Source organism: Tetrao urogallus (genome assembly GCF_951394365.1).
Source record: "Tetrao urogallus genome assembly, chromosome: 1".
In the NCBI taxonomy this organism is placed as follows: Eukaryota; Metazoa; Chordata; class Aves; order Galliformes; family Phasianidae; genus Tetrao; species Tetrao urogallus.
The window spans coordinates 146752587-146774101 of NC_136813.1; the positions used below are offsets into that span (position 1 = coordinate 146752587).

At 36.8% G+C, this 21515-nt stretch overlaps 1 protein-coding gene across 2 annotated transcripts in view; it reads left to right on the forward strand.

Annotated features, from left to right (window-relative positions):
* The window catches only part of NUP205 (nucleoporin 205), a gene marked incomplete at both ends in the record, with an annotated part of 44271 nt that overhangs the window by 21225 nt on the left and 1531 nt on the right, over positions 1 to 21515 (forward strand). For both annotated transcript variants that reach the window (XM_079548451.1, XM_079548452.1), the window contains 23 exons: positions 165 to 354; positions 1129 to 1249; positions 2219 to 2300; positions 2701 to 2865; positions 3945 to 4069; positions 4918 to 5032; positions 5372 to 5521; positions 6335 to 6409; positions 7141 to 7298; positions 8740 to 8820; positions 9399 to 9590; positions 10450 to 10720; positions 11154 to 11252; positions 12376 to 12524; positions 13296 to 13487; positions 13684 to 13805; positions 15477 to 15615; positions 15833 to 15959; positions 16726 to 16802; positions 18328 to 18456; positions 18975 to 19101; positions 19840 to 20006; positions 20648 to 20771. In XM_079548451.1, the coding sequence (XP_079404577.1) occupies positions 165 to 354; positions 1129 to 1249; positions 2219 to 2300; positions 2701 to 2865; positions 3945 to 4069; positions 4918 to 5032; positions 5372 to 5521; positions 6335 to 6409; positions 7141 to 7298; positions 8740 to 8820; positions 9399 to 9590; positions 10450 to 10720; positions 11154 to 11252; positions 12376 to 12524; positions 13296 to 13487; positions 13684 to 13805; positions 15477 to 15615; positions 15833 to 15959; positions 16726 to 16802; positions 18328 to 18456; positions 18975 to 19101; positions 19840 to 20006; positions 20648 to 20771 (3177 nt within the window). The remainder of the gene's footprint in view (positions 1 to 164; positions 355 to 1128; positions 1250 to 2218; positions 2301 to 2700; positions 2866 to 3944; positions 4070 to 4917; positions 5033 to 5371; positions 5522 to 6334; positions 6410 to 7140; positions 7299 to 8739; positions 8821 to 9398; positions 9591 to 10449; positions 10721 to 11153; positions 11253 to 12375; positions 12525 to 13295; positions 13488 to 13683; positions 13806 to 15476; positions 15616 to 15832; positions 15960 to 16725; positions 16803 to 18327; positions 18457 to 18974; positions 19102 to 19839; positions 20007 to 20647; positions 20772 to 21515) is intronic.

Sequence of the window (21515 nt, forward strand, 5' to 3'; positions counted from 1 at the left end):
TTCTCTTCCATACAGAAACTGTGTTTTGTGGGAAATTTTCCTAGTGGTAAATAACTGATGGAATTCTTTCTTGGTACAACACTTGGTGAATTACGATGATGAATGTGGCCTGTATAACTGCTCCTTTCTTTTTCTCACTGTTCTTGTTTGTTTGTGCACTGCAGGGAAGAAGCATTTAGAGAAAGCAGTAGAGTATTGCCTTGCACTTCTAAACTTAACCCTGCAGAAAGAGAATCTGTTTATGGATCTGTTACGGGAAAGCCATCTTTCTTTAATTGTCACACCACTGGAGCAGCTGCTTCAGGGAATCAATCCCCGCACCAAAAAGGCCGATCATGTGGTGAATATCGCTAGGTACGTTCGGAGTACTGAGAAGGGAGGAGTTTTGTAGGCCTGGAAGTCATTGGATCCCTATTCTTTCATTTTACCAGCTGGCGGTGCTTCTCAAGATTGGAATCTGTCTTTGTATTTTTTCTTTTTATTCTTTTTCCTCATAATTTCTTTCAGTTTTCCTTATATGCAGTGGTTCCCTGGCATATAATTTTCAATTTGACACATACTTTGTGTGGATGTCATGGAGCAGAAGACAACCGAAAGCTTCTTTTTGTTGCTGTTGACCATTTACGTGTTTTATAGTATTGTCCATTAGTTACTGTATTGAATGTGAAACAATTGTGAATGTGAATGTGATTTGTGCCATGACTTCACACACAAACCAACACCGAATAGTAGAACAGACTGCATAAAAAAGCAGTGAGATTCTGAGAAATCAGGTTCTTTTTTTGTCTTTCTTTTGCCTTATTACTTTTATTTTCGCATAACAGTAGTTGATGAGTAGCTAAAAAAAAGTGTGTCTTTAAAGATCCTTTTATTTTTTTTAAATCTTGCCTATTGTAGGAATAGATAGCCGTTGAATTTAGGTAGTCTTTGTGATCAGTGATGCTCATTTCTGTGTGAGCTGAAGGTACTTTCTCCACGTTTCTTGTGAATCTGTGACCAGATGCAGATATTGGATAAAAAGAATGATGAAACTTGTGGGAGTCATTATTAAATTTGCATATCAGCATATACTTTTGATGGAGTAGTGTTAAATGCTTCAGGCATTACAGTAATCTTGTATTTTTGAAGGTATCTTTATCACGGAAACAGCAATCCTGAACTTGCTTTTGAAAGTGCCAAGATTTTGTGCTGCATTTCTTGTAATTCCAACATCCAGATAAAACTAGTTGGTGATTTCACACATGATCAGGTAAGTTGAAGTTTGTTTGGATCAGGAATGACAAACTAGTGGAGAAGTCCTAGTGCTATGTAACGTTACTTTCAGAGCTATGTTTCTAGTTCAAATGCATTAGAACAATCATAGAATCATTTGAGTTGGAAGGGACCCTTAACAATCAGCTAGTCAAATTCTCCTGAAATGAGCAAGATCACCTGCAGTTAGATCAGGTTGCTCAGAGCCTGGTCCAGCCTAATCTTGGACATCTCCAAGGATGGGGCATCCACCATCTCTCTGGGCAACCTGTGCCAGTGCCTCACCATCCTAATAGTAAAAAGCTTTTTCATTATATCCAGTCTAAATCTCCCCACTTTTAATTTGAAACCTTTTCCTCTTGTCCTGTCACAATAGAAACTGCTGAAGAGTCTGGCCCTTCCTTATTTTAGCCCCCTTTTAGATATTTAATGGCCACTCTCAAGTCTCACCTGAACCTTCTTTTGTCCAGGGTGAAAACCCCCAGCTCCCTCAGCCTGTTCTCACAGCAGAGCTATTCCATCCCTTAGATAATTTCTGTGGCCCTGTGGATGTGCTCTAACAGCTCCATGTTTCTCCTGTTCTGTGGACTCCACTGTTTTGTCTTATCTCTGCCTACCTCCAAAAAATCTTTTACTGTGGCATGGTGACTACTTCACTAATTGAAAAAAAAAACACCAGTATCACATGTGTTTTGCAAGAAGAAAAAAGACAGTATTCTTAGAGATACTGAGACCTTTTCTTGACTTTGTAGTCTTCAACTTCTGAGGATAATTCAGCGTATGTAACAACTGTAGATTTATTTTTCTCCTGCTCAGTGGCTACTTGCTAAGCTTAGTATATACTCTTCATGCTTAGTAACCAGGTTACTAGGTTAATTTTTGTCAACAGCTTCTGTCGAGTGAATTGTTGTTGTTTTTAATACTCTTAAAATCCCCTTAATTTCCATCCTTCCACTGATGAATGCAGAGTACAAGTCAGAAGCTGATGGCCGGGTTTGTGGAATGTTTGGACAATGAAGATGCAGAAGAATTAATTAATCCAGATGAAGGTATGTAAAAAAGGCTTCTTAAAAATGATTTACATTTATCTTTGCACAGTATGAGATTAATGAAAGAAAAGGCTTTTAAGTCAGAAAAAAAACTTTTCTTACATTCTGTAGAGACAGACCCTTAACAGAATGAAAAACACCAATGTCTGGTTAAGCTGTGTCCATTGTATGCTGAACCTAATAGAAATTGAGTATATTTTCAGAAGAGGATCATTTACCATGGCTCTGGATGTATTATTTAGAGTTTTACTAATAGTAATTTGAAACTTTGGTCCTATACTTCTCTGCACTAATATAAGCTGATGCCTTAACTTTATTGCATTTAATCTGAAGTCTCTGAAAATTGTTCCATTAAATGCATTTATTTACTTCATTTCTCACTTGATCTTTTTTAATCAAGAGCTGGAGCCTGAAAAGAAGCGGGCGCGAATCCATCATGAGACAAGGATCCATATTCTGAATCTCCTCATCACGTCTCTTGAATGTAGTCCTCCCAGCCTTGCTCTGTATCTCTTGGGATATGAACTAAAGAAACCTGTCAGCACCACAAATCTGCAAGACCCAGGTATGAGTAGAAATACCTGATTTAGCATTTTTTCAGGTTTGGTGCCACCAAGAGTATCTCTTGGAAAATTCATGGGGAGAAGCAATTCCTCTAAATGTCAAGACTAAGAGAGCAAACCTTACTCTATTCCTCAAAATCTGAATTAAAAGATAAGTTGATACTCAGATGCAGTATTTAAACTTCAGAATTTGATCCTTTGTATAAATTTGCTTTGGAACAGACTCAAAATTAGAGTTTTGAGAGAAAATGGTAATTTAGAAGTGAAGCATTCATTTATTTACTGTTTCCACGCATTGTGGTTGTGTCAGTAGAAATTCATTTTGGGACCCGGAAAGTCCCTACGTAAACAACACTTAGAATTGTTACAAGCTTGAGTACTACCCTGCCCCTCCTCTAAGAGGGGCACTCAATTTTGAGTGAGAAAAACAGTCTCGGTATTTAACAGTGCAGAAGAAAACTTGATAGAATATGTACATTTTTCATTCTTTTGTGAACTCACTTATGCATATATACAAACTTTCAAAGCAACGGGAGGGGTATTTCAACTATTTCTTGAAGAGGTGTGAAAAATAGTGTGTCTTTATGATGCAGGGGATAGGGCAGAGCCAGGATAGTGCATGAATGAGGCCCGGGGTTATTCCACACCACCTGATGCCATACGGAATGCCATAAAGCTGTGGGGAGTTGGCTGGGGTGGGTGCGTAGCCACTGCTTGGGGATTGCTGGACGTTGGCTGATGGGCAGCTTTGTTTGTCAGCAGGGCATTGGTCAGCAGGTGGCAGATAATTGGAGCTGAAGAGAAATTTCTTAAATACGTTTTGTTTGCATAATTTGTCATTCACCAGTCTCAAAAGCCTGCAGAGTAACTTATAGATGTTTTCATTTGATTTTCACTGAAAGACTTCCAGCTTTTATTTTAATTCAGAATTTTTTTTAATATTTTTCTGATGCTCTTTGAAATTGTATGGTACAGCACAAGGTATCTGAAGAATTCAGTTTCTGTAATTCTGTGTACCAGTCTGTATTTGTCATGAAGGCAGGTAGGATCAAGAATGCTAGGAATTTTTTGTATTTTTAAGGTGTCTTGGGTTGTCCACGGACTTGCCTTCATGCTATTTTGAACATACTGGAAAAAGGCACTGAAACAAGAAATGGGCCTACAGCAGTTCAGGAATCTCCTCATCTTGCAGAACTCTGTTATCAGGTATTCAGCGTATTTTCTTTTGACAAGTAGTGAAAGGCTTTAAATACAATTAGCTGCTTCATGGCAGTGAAATGCATCATTTTTTTTGTTTTTAACAAGCATCTGTCAGATTTTTTTTATATATCGAATTCCTTCTCTTCTATCTTTTCCTATGTGAAAATGTTTTATCTTCTAACAGCATGATAAGAGCCTGTACTCATATCAGAACTTGGAATATACTTACAAACCTAAATATTTTTTTCAAGACTGAGTCTTTTGTGACCACATACCACTTTTTTTGCTTTAATGTTTGGAACTGCAATTTCCCAACAATTAAGATACTAGATAATCACAAATAAGTAAATGAAATTATTTTCCTTATTCTGCAGCAGAGACGTCTGTCTGTCTTTCTGTCTTGTCAGGGGGAGCAGGGAGGGATGACAGTTGGATTTGACCTGTAAGCAAGGTTAGCTGGTGTTTGGCCTTAAATAATAAAAAACATATCTTCATACTGCAGCTAGTCTGTGAAATCTTGTTTTTTAAATATAAATAATGAAAGTGGAAGGGGAAAAAAAGATGACATTTCCTGTCTTGGTGAACCTGGACCCTAAAAAAAAATTGACATTTAAGTGAAATGGACAAACGAGAAGGATTATTCAGTGTCATGTTGTAGGTGACTAGTTTTTGTAATTCTGCACATGCTGATAATCCTTCAACATTATACTATTTAAATACTGGCTATACTGTTTGAGCAGTAAAACAGTTATGTTGCTTTTGATTTATTGATTTGTTTTGTTCTTCTGTTTTGTTTTGTTTTGTTTTTTTTTCTTTAATAAATTCCATAAATGAATATTTGCTGTTTTTGTCAGGTGATCTATCAGTTATGTGCGTGCTCTGACACATCGGGTCCAACTATGCGATACCTGAGGACCAGTCAGGATTTCTTGTTCACTCAGCTGCAGTATTTGCCATTTTCTATAAGAGGTAACTTCTGTACTCGGATAAGATTGTGCCTGCTTAAAATTCAATGCATTCTTTGCATCTGTAGGAATCTTAGAGGAAAGATATGTACTTTTTTGTTTGTTTGTTTGCGTATACCTTCTATATTCTAAATGCATGCATGTGTATGATTCCTTCAAAATACCAATGTGCATGTAACAGCTTTTGTCAGATCCCTCATTAATTTTTGTCTTGTGAACAATTGGTAATTGAGCAATTACTAATACCATCCTCTAAAAGCTTTTTCATATGAAAATTGCTTTCCTTGGAGTGAGCAGTATTGTTTATATTTAGTTGTATAATTGTTTCCTTATCCCCACTCAGAACATGAGATTTCAACACTGAACCAGATGTCATGGTTAATGAAAACTGCAGCTATAGAAATGCGAGTGACGTCACTTAACCGCCAGCGCTCCCATACACAGAGACTGCTGCATCTGCTGCTTGATGACATGCCTGTGAAACCATACTTGGGTAAGAAGAATTTGTTGTGAGGACAAATAAGCTCAAATAAATGAAAGTATGAGAAAATGGCTCATTTTTAAGTCTTTTCTCTATAGGTTTGTGACATTCATTTCTGGTTTTTGAAAATTAATGTGTTCTTAGGTCTGGAAATGCCACTGAAGACATGGTAAGAAAGATGATGAACCTGGTTGTAATGCTCCAAAGTGAAAGAAAAAAAGGGCATCTTTTTGCTCATTGCTGCTTTGTCTTTGTTTCAGATAGTAGCTACAGGTCAATTTGGCTTTTGACGGTACAGCATCATAAAAAAGATATTTCAACCCAAGATGCCTTAAAATGTAATGTTACATAAAAAGGCAAGACTTCGTAATTTCAGAACAAATTAGTAGTGAATCAAGAGCAATATAAGCAGATGGCAGTAAAAGTCATTATGTACAGAGAATTAATGGAGTAGCAGGAAGATACCGTAAGGGGCTGCAGCAGCATGGCATTTTTCCCTCACTTTTCTTGATCCTTCTGGACATATGGCTGCTGGTTCAGGTACCCTACTCGTTCATTTTACAGTATTCATCTGACTGCGTTATATGTACTGGGGGATGGAGTGTGCTTTTAGGTATTTCCAGCAATGTCAAATCTGTATTTGATAATTGGTAACTTCTGTGAGATGTATTGTTTTCATTTTTATTAACAGTCAGGGCTCTTTTATCTGTATTAATAACTTTAACATGAAAAGTTTGTGTTATCTCTCTGTCTTCCCTTTCAGTATGGTTAAAATAGGTGGCATTTTTCTCTTAATTTTTTAATTTATTGTTTCATTACCTTCAGCTGATGGTGAAGGAGGGATGGAAGATGAAAGTCGATCAGTCAGCGGTTTTCTCCATTTTGACACTGCCTCCAAAGGTAACCATTCTGGCTGTTAGTTATTTCTCAGTGAAGCATTCTGATCCTGAGCTGGGGCTGCCTCTAGAGGAGGACACTGTGAAAAAGAAAATAATAAACTTTTAAAACACCAGAAGCACATGGAATACTTTTATTTAGTGTGAAATAAACAAATTTTAGAACCTTGACCTAGATGGTTGGAGAGTAGAAAATAACAGACTGGAAAGGGAAGAAGAACAGTGGGTTCCCTTGTGAGAGGGAGAACTGGGAGGTGGTGGTCTGTAAATTCACTGGTAACAGTAACAACAGTGAGACTATTGCTAAGACTTAACATGCTTGTATATTCATGACAGGGAATATAAACACCAGATAATTAATTTTAGATTCCTTATCGTCTTTTTAAGTCTCAGAAAGACTGCAGAAGAAACAGCCAGATAAAATTTAGAGATAAATTTAGAGATAAGAGATAAAATTTAGTCATGTAGTTGCAAGTGTGTACATAATATATGTAACAGAGAACAATAGAAAGCAGCATATTAACAATTTAAGGCTCTAGAAAATGTTCTTAACCCCGTTATGCAGATTGATAGCACTTTCAGAAGATTTAGTTTTCTTTTGAAATGACATGAAGACATTAAGTTTTGAATTTGCAGAGGTAAATAAGACTCTTATCATCAGTTGTTTTTATTTGATCCTTTTTTTGACTCCTTGTGGTATTTCAGAATACATCCTGAATTGTTTTGTATTTACAGTTCGCAGGAAAATCTTAAGTATCTTGGATTCAATTGACTTCAGTCAGGACATTCCAGAGCCTTTGCAACTGGATTTTTTTGACCGTGTTCAGATTGAGCAAGTCATTGCTAATTGTGAACACAAGAATGCACGTGGGCAAGTGGTTTGCAATGTCAAGGTGCGCAGTCTTTCTTCTCAAATTGTGTGTGCTATTTATATCCTGATAATTATTAATTTCTTTTAATTGATCAGTTCAATAATTACGCTTTGAAAGTTGCTTTTACACAAAGAATGTAGCTGTGCAAACTGTTTGGATTAACTTACATTTTCTTCTGTATTGTATACATAGATTTCTCATTTACACCTGATAGATTTATGAGTTCAAGATGCTTTCAGGAATATTTTCTGTTTTAATGATCTTCCCTCCTCAGAATAGCCGAATGAAATTACAGAAATGACTGCTACATTTCATACAGCTGTGTAGTACTGCATATATACACAATTTTGTACATAAAATACTTGTGTACTGCAGTTGCCCTTAAAGGTTTCAGTTAAGATAATGTCTTGTGGGAATAAGTACTTGACAAGTATATAATATGAGGGCTGCTGTGAAAGTAATGCTTCCTATTTTGTTATGTTGGCCCACAGTGTCAGTGGTGGATGTTGGCGGAATGGCAGTAGAGGTTGAACCTTCCCGCCAGTATTTCAGTATGTTTTGTTGCTGTGTGACAGATGGCAGCAGAGGGCAGTCTGACAAAATTATGTTTGACATGGAAGTGCAAGTGAAGCAAAAGCGTGTGGAAAAAAATTGCACCCATTGATGCTCACTGAATATTATGGATACCAAAGAGTGGATGTGAGTGCAGTGAAGTGGGTGGTGCGTTTCAGCAGTGGTGAAAGTGATATGAAGGACAAGCTGTATTCTGGATGGCCATGCACAGCTATCACAGGATAAAATAAAGAGCATCTCAGTCAGCTCATCCACATGAATTAGCTAATGGTGTTGACTACACTGAAAAAGAATGTTTTGTAGTAGAGAATTTGCTCTATCAGATAGTGTTATTGTGCTCTTTGTATCTGTTGTAGTCTCCATGGAAATAGGAAGCATTATTTTCAGAGTATTTTCAGAGTAGATAGATCTGAAAAAATTGTGATCTAATAGACACTCAACAGAGCAGGAGTAGAGCAGAATATCTAAGTGATCTTGATAGCAATGAGAAAACTGCTACTCCACATTATGAACTGGGCACTCTACACTGTAAATGTGCTTTACAGAGGAGATAAACATTTACATCTGTGCAAGAGGTCTGTAGTGAAGATTGACAAGAAAAGGGAGTTGTGATGTACTGAAAGAACTGATGAAAATTATGAACAATTTAGGAACAGATGGAGACAAGTGCTGAGATGAAAAGTGCAATCAGCAAGCAGAGACTTGACAGCTAGAAGTAGCTAGAGAATTAAATATGGGAGAAACCTAAAAAATGGGTGAGATTCATTTGAACTTCAGTCTTTTAACTGCATTTCTTACCATGTAGCTTCCTCCTAAATATTTTTAAATCTTTCCTGTGGTTAAAGTTTCTTATTTTTAATAATCCTTTCATAATCCTTTCCCATTTCAGCATCTTCACAGAGTTTTGGTTGCAGAAGTCAATGCCCTGCAAGGAATGGCAGCAATAGGTCAGAGACCTTTACTTATGGAGGTAAGAAAATAAAAAATAAGCTGCTGTTATTTCTCTTGGTGAATTTCATACAGTGTTAAACAGTAAGCCTTACCATGGAAACCTGTATATTTGAGTCCTGAACTTTGAGTTAGTAATTCCTGAAGGTGGAAAAAAAAAAAGATATTGTTAAGAGAAACTAGTTCTTAACATACTGTTCTCTGTACAGTATCAACCAAGTTTGTCTTGCGTGTCTTGTAGGAGATACCAGTTTTATTTCTGCTTTCTTCTACACAGTTAGTTTCTTTGAAGTTGGAGAATCTTAGTAGGAGCATCAAAAAATAACTATCTTTTAACTTTATTTGCAATTGGATTTGAAAATGGAAAGATGAAAGAGATGACTGACACTAAAATGAGAAGATAATACATGGACAGCTTTTTCCACAGTTGTCTCTTTTCATTTTTAAAGTGTATGTTAAAATTTCCTTCAATTTTCTAAAGCTAAAGACTTACCCTTTTTTTCTCCAAAGACTTACTAATAGATTAAAATGTGTAATCTTGAAAGCTGTTAACCTCTTTTAACATATTGTAACTCAAGTTTCTTTGTCATGGGTGGTCAGGAGATCAACACCATCCTGCAATACGTAGTGGAGCGGAATAAACTGCTGCAATGCCTCCATGCTAAGAAGCATGCTTTAGAGTCATGGAGGCAGCTGGTGGAAATTATACTCACTGCCTGCCCCCAGGATCTTATACAGGCTGAAGACAGACAATTGATTATCCGTGATCTATTACAGGATGTTCATGACAAGGTAAAGCTTTATTGGAAAACAGCTCTCTCCTTGAACTTTGTTGCTCTATCTTTTTGAAAGAGAAACTACTCTAAATGTAGCATTCTTGATTAGAGATGAAACAAAATTTCTCTGCCTTTAGTATTCTTTTCAGCTATTTGATTGGTACTGTGCTGAAGTTAGAATGCACTGTGAACAGAGTAGCTATATGAACTATGAACCTTATATTGACAAATTTCAAAGACGTTTTAGTGTTAACTTGGAATAATTGCCTGGAAAAGGTGAGTGAGGAGATGGCCCATTTTAATAATGAACACAGAAGAACTTACTGAAGTGATGAAGGCAACCAGTACTGCATTTGTTAATTTATTGCATTTAGATACTCATTTAAATCTTCTCAGTACTTCTTTTGAAGAGTGAAAGAGTTTAATGAATCCTCATAGTAGGAAGAGTAAGGATTCTGTAACTAGAAATAGCTGTGAGAGGCTAAATTAATTACTTCTATAACTGTAGGTAAAAGTCATGGCAGATAACCAGTTCTAAATTACCCAAAAAAGGGTGATTGTCACAATCCAGTTAAAGAAAGAAAGATTCGCTTAACCATCCCAAGGATCAAGGGCTCATCAGATACTCCAGAAGGAGGGATCTCCAGGTATCCTTTCTTTGTAGCAGTCAGTCCTGAAATGAGACTTAGGGAAAAGTGGAACCCTGATTGCTTTTACCTGTGCTCCCAAGGCTGGCTGTGTCCCTTGACCAGGTGTTCAGTCATTGGTTTAGGCTGTGACTTAGCAATTCCCATACAGTAACTCATGAAATTAGACACTTATGAACTTCTTTTTTTTTCTTCCGCTACTGCTTGTTTGTTTTCTTCTGTGTTAAGATCCTGGATGATGATGCAGCTCAGGAGCTGATGCCAGTGGTGGCAGGGGCTGTGTTCACCCTCACTGCCCATCTTAGCCAGTCTGTGAAAACAGAGCAGAAACAGCCACTTGCAGTCCCAATGACTGGACAGTCCCAATACGTCTTGATGCTGGATGGTTCTTTTACCTCATCACCTGGCTCTGAGAGCATATCCTTGGGTTTTGCTTCCATTGGTGACTCTTCACTACACATCATCTTAAAAAAGCTGCTGGATTTCATTTTGAAAACAGGTATTTCCAAAGCGCGTGTAAGAATTCTAACCACTGAAGGTAGAAAGATGGTCTGAACTGCTCAATTTAACAAACCTACTGCAGTGAAGTTTTTTTTTATTGCAGTCAATTTGATTAGATTCATATTGAGGTATTGTAAGTGATATTGCTAATATGAAAAAGAATAATTAAAAAAGGCATATTTTTTAAAATCAGAACAATCAGAAGAGAGTGTAAATTACTTTAAAGGGAATTTCATGTCCTATTATTTATGGCAGCATAAACTTGCTGAATTTACTCGTAAATACATTTTTATACAAACAATAGAACACTAATAAATCTATTTGTTTTATCTTTACCAGCTCTGCTACAGAAAAGTGTCAGCGGAAGATAGCTTTATGAAGATTGCATCTATTTGGTTCTAATCTGTGTGGTTCTAATTTCTTGCAAACAGGTGGTGGATTCCAGAGAGTGAGGACACACCTTTATGGCTCGCTGCTTTATTATTTACAGATTGCACAGAGACCAGATGAACCAGACACTTTAGAAGCTGGTATGATTCAATTGTATTTTGGGAAAGAGAAAAAAAAAAAACAAAAAACAAACACACAAAAAAACAAACATACTGAGATAGTTTATGATACAAATTCTGTCTATTTGAATTCTCTGTCTACTTAGTCACTCAAGAAGATATAGCATTTGTTTTCATGTAGATCTATGACTCACAGCTACAAAGTTGTTGAAAAACTGGAGATTCCTTGGATCTATCAGAACAGTTATAGCTGTAGAAATACGTTGCCTTCACACCTTTATGTGTTTAGTCATGGCACTATGATTATGTTTAAAAAAAAAAAAACAACAGCCAAACAACCTCAGAGATAATATTCTTTCTTTCTGTTTAGTGGGAGACTCCAGGGGAAAACAAACAAAACCACAAAACAAAGCAAAAAAAAACCCCAAACAAACAAACGAAAACTCAGTGAAATGCCTTTTTCAGGCTTGTCAGATGCTACTGAAACAGCCGAGAGAGCTTGTGGCCAAAATTATATTGTTTCTGTTAATGACTTGGGTACTTGACTCATCAGCATTTATTACTGCTATTTCATCTTAGGTGTTGAATGAGGATGGAAAAACACACTTGGGGTCACTAATTGTGCATGCAGACTGCTATTACTTGATCAGCTTTTTGAGCCTAAGTGGAAATAACTGAAATTGTTGTTTCAGTTACAATAAACTACTCTGTAGTTTATTGCTGGCTTTGAAGTCAGGACTTTTCCACTTACCTCATCTTGTTTACTTTCCTTCAGACTGAGTATTTTGTTCTCAGTGAAAGTTCTTAGCTCTAAGAGCTATTTTAATTTGCGTGTATTCAATCTTAAAATAATTTCATACAGATTATTTACAATGAAGTATACAGGCACAAACTTTTATTAATTCTGGCTGGCACATTATGTGATACTTAGGAAAAAAACAAAAAGGATTTATGGGAAAACATCTGCACTTCAATAAAAAGCCATTATCCCATGGTTTTTATACTTCTGTTTCAATATAGAGAATGCCCTGAAAGAAGTAGCCTGAGCAGTGCTATAACTAAGCTAATGCCAAGCTGCCCATCTTACTATTTTTCCTTTTTAGCTTTACTTTTTTTGTTGTTTTTTGTTTTTTTTTTTTTACAGCTAAAAAAACAATGTGGGAACGTCTGACAGCTCCTGAAGATGTGTTTAGTAAATTGCAACGAGAAAACATGGCAATTATTGAGAGTTACGGAGCAGCTCTCATGGAGGTGGTCTGTCGTGATGCTTGTGATGGCCATGAGATAGGCAGGGTAAATAAATCTATTCCTCTGCAATTATTGCTTTGTTTGTTACAGAGAACATTTTCCTACTGTGCAGAGAAGGTAAATTTCATGAGGTAGAACTGGAACATTCTTTGTAGATGCTTTGTCTCTTTCACATTTCTGTCCTCCCACTTATCCTTCAAGCTGTTAGAAGTATGGATGTATATACATATTATTTTGTCGAAAAAGTAATGTGTCCCTTTGTTAAAAAAACAAAAGTATCAAGGACTACTGCAGAAGATTGCAGATATGAGCTGCTATGACATTTATCTATTTATCTTTAAATCATGAATTTACTGGTTAACTTTCCCACTTTCAAAAGATTTGTTGACTTCAGAAGTAATTATTTTGTGATAACTTCAGTAGACAGGAATCTAGTCAGAATGCAATCTAATTTTAATTACTAATAGTTCTTCTAGCAGTACTTCATTAAAAAATATTTTGGCATAGTTATTGGTGAAGAATATCTGTAATGTTTTGTTAAAGAATGAGCAATAGTGGAAAGGTGATTGGCTTAGAGGAAAGATAATTGGTTTGTCCTATACTGAAACAAGAGTTTTTACAAAATATTTTACAAAGAAGGGATTACGATTATAGACAGAAATACATTCTGCTTCTAAGAAGTGATTAGAAACAACTCCCTGGCATTTAATATTCTTGGGTATTTCTTATAAATCTCATTCATCTTATTGATTTAATTCTGCTTTGGATTTGTTTGTTAGTTTCCAATTTTGCTTGTTTTTTTCTTTTCCATCCCAGATGCTGGCATTGGCTTTGCTTGACCGCATTGTTTCAGTAGACAAGCAGCAGCAGTGGCTTTTGTATCTCTCCAATAGTGGCTACCTGAAGGTGCTTGTGGATAGCCTAGTAGATGATGATCTCACTCTTCAGAGCTTACTCATGCCTCAGCCACCTTTACTTAAGGCGTTGTACACCTATGAATCCAAAATGGTAAGAGCACCTAAGGAACTATTTTGTGTTTCTAAATTTGAGTTGCTTATTTATAGTCTAAATTGATTGTAGGCAGAAATGCTGTTCTAAAATAATAGTATTTGAAATGATGCTACAATCAAGAGAGGAACAGACTTAAGTCTGTTGTTTGTTCATCGCCAATAGCAAGTACTTAAGTTTTTCTGTTGTTCTCTAGGCATTCCTCACCAGGGTAGCTAAGAGTCAGCAAGGGGCATTAGAACTGTTGCGGTCTGGTGTGATTGTGAGGCTGGCACAGTGTCAAGTATATGACATGCGACCTGAAACAGATCATCAGGGGTAAGTGTTGTTCCCCTAGTTGGTTTTGAAACTGTAATACAGTAAAGAGAGCACATTATCTTTTTTTATAGCCATGAGTCTTTTGAGTAAGTTTTAATGGATATATTCTTTTTGCATTTGTTCAAGCTTTTTTCTTTTATTGAGAGAAAAATTCCAAGTGAGTGTACTTGCACGTTCAGTTGCTTATAGTGTGCAAAGTTGTATTTGTTTGATTCCTTAGGCAGGAATGGTCCACGTACTAATATTTTTTTTAGACTAATATTTGAAAAGCTGGTCAGCTATCACTACTTAGGGGGATTGATAATTGGTGAACAAATAGTAGAAAGTTAATCCTCCCCCATGATGCACTACCAATAGAGCAATAAACATGATAGAATAAATATAATTTCAGAAATATCTCATGTATTTAAATATCAGCCATATGCTGCTTGGCAGGTTTGTTGGTATGTTGTCAATGCAAGACGACTGAGAGAAGGAAGTTGACTCTCAGAAAAGCGAGCATTCAGGGAAAATGACCATGGCAAATTTGAAATCTTGGTCATTGTTTTAAATTTACAATTTTTAATAATTACTGTGGGTTCAAACTTTGGAAAAAGTAAAACTTAGACAAGTAAGAAAGGACACCAAGTTGTGTGGTACAGTTGACCTTGGCAGGTTTGAAATGTGGGCCCGTGTGAACCTCGTCATGTTCAATGAGGCCAAATACAAGATCCTGCACCTGGACTGGGGCAATTCCAAGCACTGATACAGACTGCTCTAAGAATAGTTTGAGAAGCATCCCTGAGGAGAAGGATGTGTGGGTGCTGGTTAGTTAAAGCCTTAATTGTGAGCCAGCAGTGTGTGCTTGTAGCCCAGAAAGCCAGCCGTATTTTGGGCTACATCGAAGGGCTGGAGCAGCTCTCCTGTGGAGACATGAGAGTTGAGGTTGTGCAGTCTGAAGAAGGCTCCAGGGAGACCTTCTGGCAGCCTTCCATTACTTAAAGCATGCATACCAGAAAGCTGTTAGAGGGACACTTTATCAGTGAGTGTAATGATAAGACAAAGGGTAATGGCTGTAAATAAAAAGACAGTAGATTTAGATGAGGTGTAAGGGAGAAATTCTCCCCTTTGAGGGTGGTAAGGCACTGTTACAGGTTGTCCAAGGCAGCTATGGGCACTGCCATCCCTGCAAGTGCTCAGAGCCAAGTTGGATGTGCCTTTGGGCAACCTGATCTAGTGGAAGATGTCCCTGCCTATGACAGGGAGATGGGAACAAGATGATCATTAAGATCCCTTCTAATCCAAACAATTCTATGGTTATATGAAATACTTTGTATAGAAGTGTCAGTGACATGTATAAAGTCATATGAAACGTATAGGGCATTTGTAGAGGACTGTGCTTTTCAATTGCTGCAGAATCAAGCACATCTCTCCATAAAAGATTTGAGAACATCTAGTTTTATTTCTGGAAAAGCAGAGAAAGCATATGTCTTATTTCTAAGACAGACTTACTTCTTAGTCTGTTTTCGTATGGTGTAGTGCAAAGAAGTAATTATGTCTGTGTGGAGAAAATGTCCAATGGCAACCTTTTAGGTTGAGGGTGGTTATTAAGCTAAGGCTCTGCTTCATGAATGGGCCTCATTTTTCTTTATTATTTTTTCTTTATCCTTGTTTTCCCCTGAATCTCTTAAGAATGTATGGAATGAGAGATCCCCCAGTCTTCATTCCTGCTCCAGTGGAACGTTATCGCCAGATTCTTCTTCCAGCTCTTCAGCTGTGCCAAGTGATTCTCACATCCAGCATGGCACAACACCTGCAAGCAGCGGGACAGGTATGTTGTGAAAGATGCTGAAATATCACTGTTATTGTTCCTTCAATCAAATTGTGTGTCATCTTGCTTTGCTTAAGTAGGCTATTTTAAAATAACATCTTCAATGATAATGAGAGATTGTTATAAAAATTCCCTCAGAAGTTAGAACACCGCTTCCTCTTTCTTTACTGCTAAATTCTGATGGATTCATGTTTCCTTTTTTCTTCACGTGTTACAGGTTTTGCAGTTTCTCATTTCCCATTCAGATACTATCCAGGCAATCCTGAGGTGTCAAGATGTCAGTGTTGGATCTCTCCAAGAACTGGCCTCCCTGACAGGAATAATCAGCAAGGCAGCTTTGCCTGGTAAGAGCCTGTTGTTCTGAATTCTCTTACCTGCATTTGCATGAATATTGGAGTTTGTTTTCTATAAGGAATTAGTAGACTAGTATAACGTGCATTTGATGTTCAGTTTCTTTTCATTATCCAACCTGGAAGTAAGTCCTTTTTGTCTGAGATCTCTTGTTAATAGCGCATGTGGTAGCTTCAAAGAGAATTTTCATTCAGAAAATTCTACAGCTGAGGAAATAAAGTCAGAAAATGTTTGTGTACCCATATCTTTATTAATGTTTTCTACATTTTTATTTCTTTTTTTTTTACTTTACAAATAATTTTTTTTTCCTGGAACTTCTGTGGATTAACATACTGACATTTCTCTACTGTGACTTATCTTCATGGAGGACTAATCATTATTTTGAAGTATACAGAGATCTCTACAGATTCTAGAAGACTTACTTAAAAATTCAAAATAACTTCTCTATTTTGATTTAATGGCTTCTTCTGTTCAAAAGAAGGTCTGAGTACAATAGAAAGGAGTACAGAGTTGCAGGTTGAGGCCAAATATTAATTTGTGTATAGTATACTGTGCTTTTTAAAACTACTTTGCAGGTTAGTAACCTACATAGCATGCATACTAGCTGCATTCATATATGAATATTTTCCTCAAAAATGTGCAAAATTTAGATGTTTTTGCTGATTTTTTTTTTCTGATCTTGTGTTTAAATACACTTTTATACTGCCTTAATTTGTTTTTTTCTGAAAAAGTTTATTTCATGGCTGTGTTTTTTACCAGGGGTGCTAAATGAATTGGATGTTGATGTTAATGAAGGGACACAGATGGAGCTACAAGGACACATAGGTCGATTTCAGGTGATAAAGTTACATATTTAACACCTGTCTTTTTGGAACTGTGTATATAGATCAGAGTTGCTTCCTGGTTCTGTAGATTTTATACTGTGACTAATAGGTAAGAAATGCATTGCCTAACATTAAAAAGAACGTGCAGTGCTAATTTTTGGTGTGTGTTTCGTGGATAGGATGTGTATTGTTTATTTATTTATTTATTGCCACTTGATTTGGGGATGTGATTGTTGTTGTTTTGAAACAAATAGAAAAGACATCATCTGGCAATGTGAGAGTTAAGTCGGAGACATTTTTGCTCTCTTTGGCTTAGGATTTACCTTATGTGAAGAACAATTTGAGGTCAACGCCAATGCATGTGAAGTGGTGCAGGATATTGTTACCACTTCTGCCACCAGCATGCCTCCAGCTCAACAGTGTAGGACATTTAGCATGCTTATGTTAAGTTTCTTTGCTCTCCTTTTGAGAATAAGTATGACTTAGAATCCAAAAGTAAAGCCAAGATAGAGTAAGTTTTGCTCAGGAGCTGTAACTGTTGCCCTTATTGCAGCTCATCATTCAGCAGTGTTTTTGAAGCTTTGCTATTCATACCAGCAAGGTTGTTTGTAAAGAAAGATTCTTTGAAAACTGTCTGTAGACAGAGCTGCCCTGACAAATATTTGTGGTTGCCAAGAGAAGGATGTGTTTTCTGGGCATTCTGATAGTAACTGCTAGACTGACCGCCCTAAAGCAAAGTAGCAAGATGTAAATGATTGCTGAAATGCTGGGCTAGTTGTTTCTCTCTGGCATCATGTCAGCAAGAAACTCATGCAAAACAGCAGAAATGTTTCTTGTTAGAAGGAGTTTTAATTGGTTAATTTGGAGCTGTTCTGAGCAAAACTGCAAATCAGTCATCTGTTACTGTAAATTTTATCTCTAGTTTGTCGTGTTATTTTCATTAGGTAATACAAATAGTTTTTCCTAAAAGCAATTACCAGTAAATGTTTAATCTTCAGTATCTTTCTGAACCCTCTGTATGAGTACTCTGTATTAAACTGACTTCCAGTGTGAGCCACTATGATGATCTTAGCAACTGTATAAAGTAAAACTAAATTTATAGGTTTTTCTTCCTTTTTTATGAAACTACTGAATTGTTTTTTATACTACTTTTATGCAACTTAGTATCTCCATATCCAGATTTTTCTTCTTTACAGATAAATGTGTTTTAAATAGGTATACATAAACCTAAACTGTCATTGCTGCTAGTCAGTGTAACAGTCTGAAAGAGGTGTTAGACAACGTTGTGCCTTCCTAAATCACATCTTTCAAGGAGCTGTTTTAGGATGTCATTACCTTTTAATTTAACTAACGGTGAGTGAAAGCATTGTGTTTTGAAAGATAGAAATGTAGCTTGAGAAGTTCTAAAAGTCTTATTTGCATCGCTGTCTTCCTGCTGTGTGGTGAGGGATGTCTTGCTCTTCTGCTTTTAAAAGTGATGAGGATCACGCCCTTCCTTTGCCGAGGTTCTAATTGAACTGTGTGTTTCTGATGGCAGCGCCAGTGCTTGGGACTTCTAAGTCGATTTGGTGGTTCAGACAGGCTACGTCAGTTCAAACTGCAGGATGATAATGCAGAAGGAGACAGAGTGAACAAGAGAGATGAAATTGAGTTGGCCATGCAACAGGTAAGGACAAAAGAAGTTGCAAGAACCTTCAGTCTCAAATTATGGAATTTTACCTGTTGTGCAGGTTACTTTTGTTGTCGTACTTTCATGTGATTTTGATTAGTTTTAGTGCTCTGCACTGTTTGCAGTTTGGTACAGGATCCCACATTTAATTTCTATTCAAAATAGTCATTGAAAATTTGGTTACTTAAACTTGCATTAGTGATCATTATTGTTCTGGATGCAAAGTCTGACAACTTCAAAGCTTTAAATTGATCAGAGAATTTCAAAATAAAGACTGGATACAGGGGGCATGGGGAATACTTACTTAGAACCCAAGAGGAGTTACGAGTGACCAGATATTGTGACTGGTAGAGGGGTAAAATTGTTAGTCCTAGACTTGAAATGGAAGTGGGGCTATAGCTGATCAGAAAAGAGAATCATCACATTCAACTGAATAGATACGAAGAAAAATCAAATGCTGATTATTGACTTTTATCCATGTTTCAACTTGCACACCATCTCCTTTTTATTTTGAGATCTGTGCAAATGTGATGGAGTACTGTGAGTCGCTGATGTTGCAGAGTGCCCCCACTTTTGAGCACACTGTTTGTCTGTTCACTCCTAGCCTGTCAGAGTCAACCAACCGAGATGGGCCTCGTCAAGGTGAGATCTTTGGCTTCCTATTTTTTGGATGTTGAACAGCAACATCTGGGCTAGTAAAAAATAACATAGCAGGGGCTGCAGCTTCATGTATACTTCATGTCAATGATGTAGCTGCTCATTTTCATACTCTGCAATAAATGATTTTACAGCCTTGAACAAATCGAAATCAGGGAACTAATTAAGTTAAAATAAATATAACCAAAAATACTTTTTAAACCACTTCCCATTGGAGCCTCAGAAATACCTGCATGAGTTTAAAAAAAAAATAAAAATAAAAAAAATGTGGATATAAATAAATAGTAAAAGACAGGGGAAGGTAAGGGTTTTTTTCATTTGTTTTTTTTAGCAACTGTGCTGGATTAAATTATGCAAAACTAGGACCTTATTTATGACATGTTAGATTAGTTTTAGCGTTGACTCCTCATTACAATACATAGCAACAGGCTTGGCTGTGCTATTATGCAGTTGGGTGGTTAAGAAATGTACCCTGTACGTTGTAGTTACATTTTCATGTATTACACTCAGTACTTTGCTGACTGCTTTCTAGTACTGCTGCTGCAGAACTTTTTGCCAGACTTCTGTTTGTATGAATTGTGGCACAGAAATAAATCACAGACTTGCCAGTGCTTCCATGTCTTCACTGCTTTATTGACAGAGCAGTATTGACTTCTAGATTTTTTATTTTTATCATTTTTCTTAATTTAATTTGCTTATTATAACTTGGTCATCTTTTTCTAGATACACAAGCACCAGTGGTCCCATACTGGCGCTTGCCTGGTTTGGGCATTATCATCTATCTACTGAAACAGAGCACTAATGATTTCTTCAGTTATTATGATAGCCATCGTCAGAGTGTTAACAAACTGCAAAATGTGGAGCAACTCCCACCAGATGAAATAAAAGAGGTAACATTTGTAACATCTGCTGACTTTGTGGGGACTGTGTTGCTTGTAACGCATACAGCTGTACCAAGGACTCTGAAGTATCTTAGATAAATAAATAGTTCCAGTTATTTTGCGTGGTCCTTTCTGCTGTTGATAGAAGGGACCATAGAATGGGTGGCATAAAATTGATGGGGGGTAATACTGGACTTGTTGATTGATTTTTCATTATGTTGAAGAACCATTGTTAACACTTTGGGACTATTCATCCTGTTTCTCCTTGGCTAAATAGATGCAACTTGTATAGTGTTTAGTAGCTGTAGTAGCTGTAACTCCTGCATCAGATCTTGGGTTACAGATGACATGGTTGCAGAGAGAATGAGTACTTCATACAGAAACACTGTCACAGTGAACGAGTAAAATGAATGATAAACCAAATGATCGTTTTTCTTGACAGATAAGTTGCTTGAGGATACAGTTAATTTATTCATATTTTGGCAAGCGAGGTTATGCAAGTTAAAATTAAAGTGTAGACTTTTGAAGAGATAACTGATCAACAGTAAGTTCTAGATACTGGTAAATAATTTTATTTGCTTATTTCTTTCATTATTCTTTCCTTCTGTTCTGACTTGCTATAATTTTCTTTTCTCCTCTTCTTGTCACAGCTGTGTCAATCAGTGATGCCAGCTGGAGTTGATAAAATCTCTACTGCCCAAAAATATGTTTTGGCAAGGCGACGTCTAGTGAAGCTAATAAACAACCGAGCCAAGCTGCTTTCTCTTTGTTCTTGTATCCTTCTGAAATTGAAGTTAACCTCAAAGTAATTCCCTCCAAAAATGCAGGGAAATAGGAACAGGTTATTTTAACCTAGATTTCTGACAACGTTGAACAACACATCATACAAAAGGAAAATTTGAAATACAGAAACTTAAAATAGTGCACATTGTTGTGCTACTTTCAGGCTGTAAGTATTTTTTAATTAGTACTGTGACTGGAAGATGAGGTCAGTAATAATTCCCATCATAGAGACACCCTTACTAGGATTTTTCTTAATTATGATGAAGCACTGATTATTGTTATTATTGCCAATATTATTGCCGTCCAGCTCTTAAATGTAGTATCCAGGCCCACTAGATATGTACACATATGTACGAGTGTGCTGGCAAAAATTCTCTGAAAAATAATTCAGATGCTCATGAAAGAGACTGGAGTTCCCAGTGTTACAGTGAATTGTGCATAAGCTTTTTCTAGTGAATGCCAGTAATTCTTTGAAATAACTAGTACTGCACAAAATGATTGTTGCAGAGGCTCAGAATTTTCCCCCAAAATCTAGCTTAGGAAAGGTGTGCACTTGCAGACTTACCTGTTGTAGCTGGTACAGCCACTTCCAGCTTTACGACCTGAGCTTTAACACACTGCTGCAACGGAACTACCGTTACAAGTCACATTCAGTCACAGTCATTTGAACTAGTCTAGCCAGTACGGAAGCAGGTAAGGATCCATGTGATCCATTCCAGGCCCTCATTATCAGCA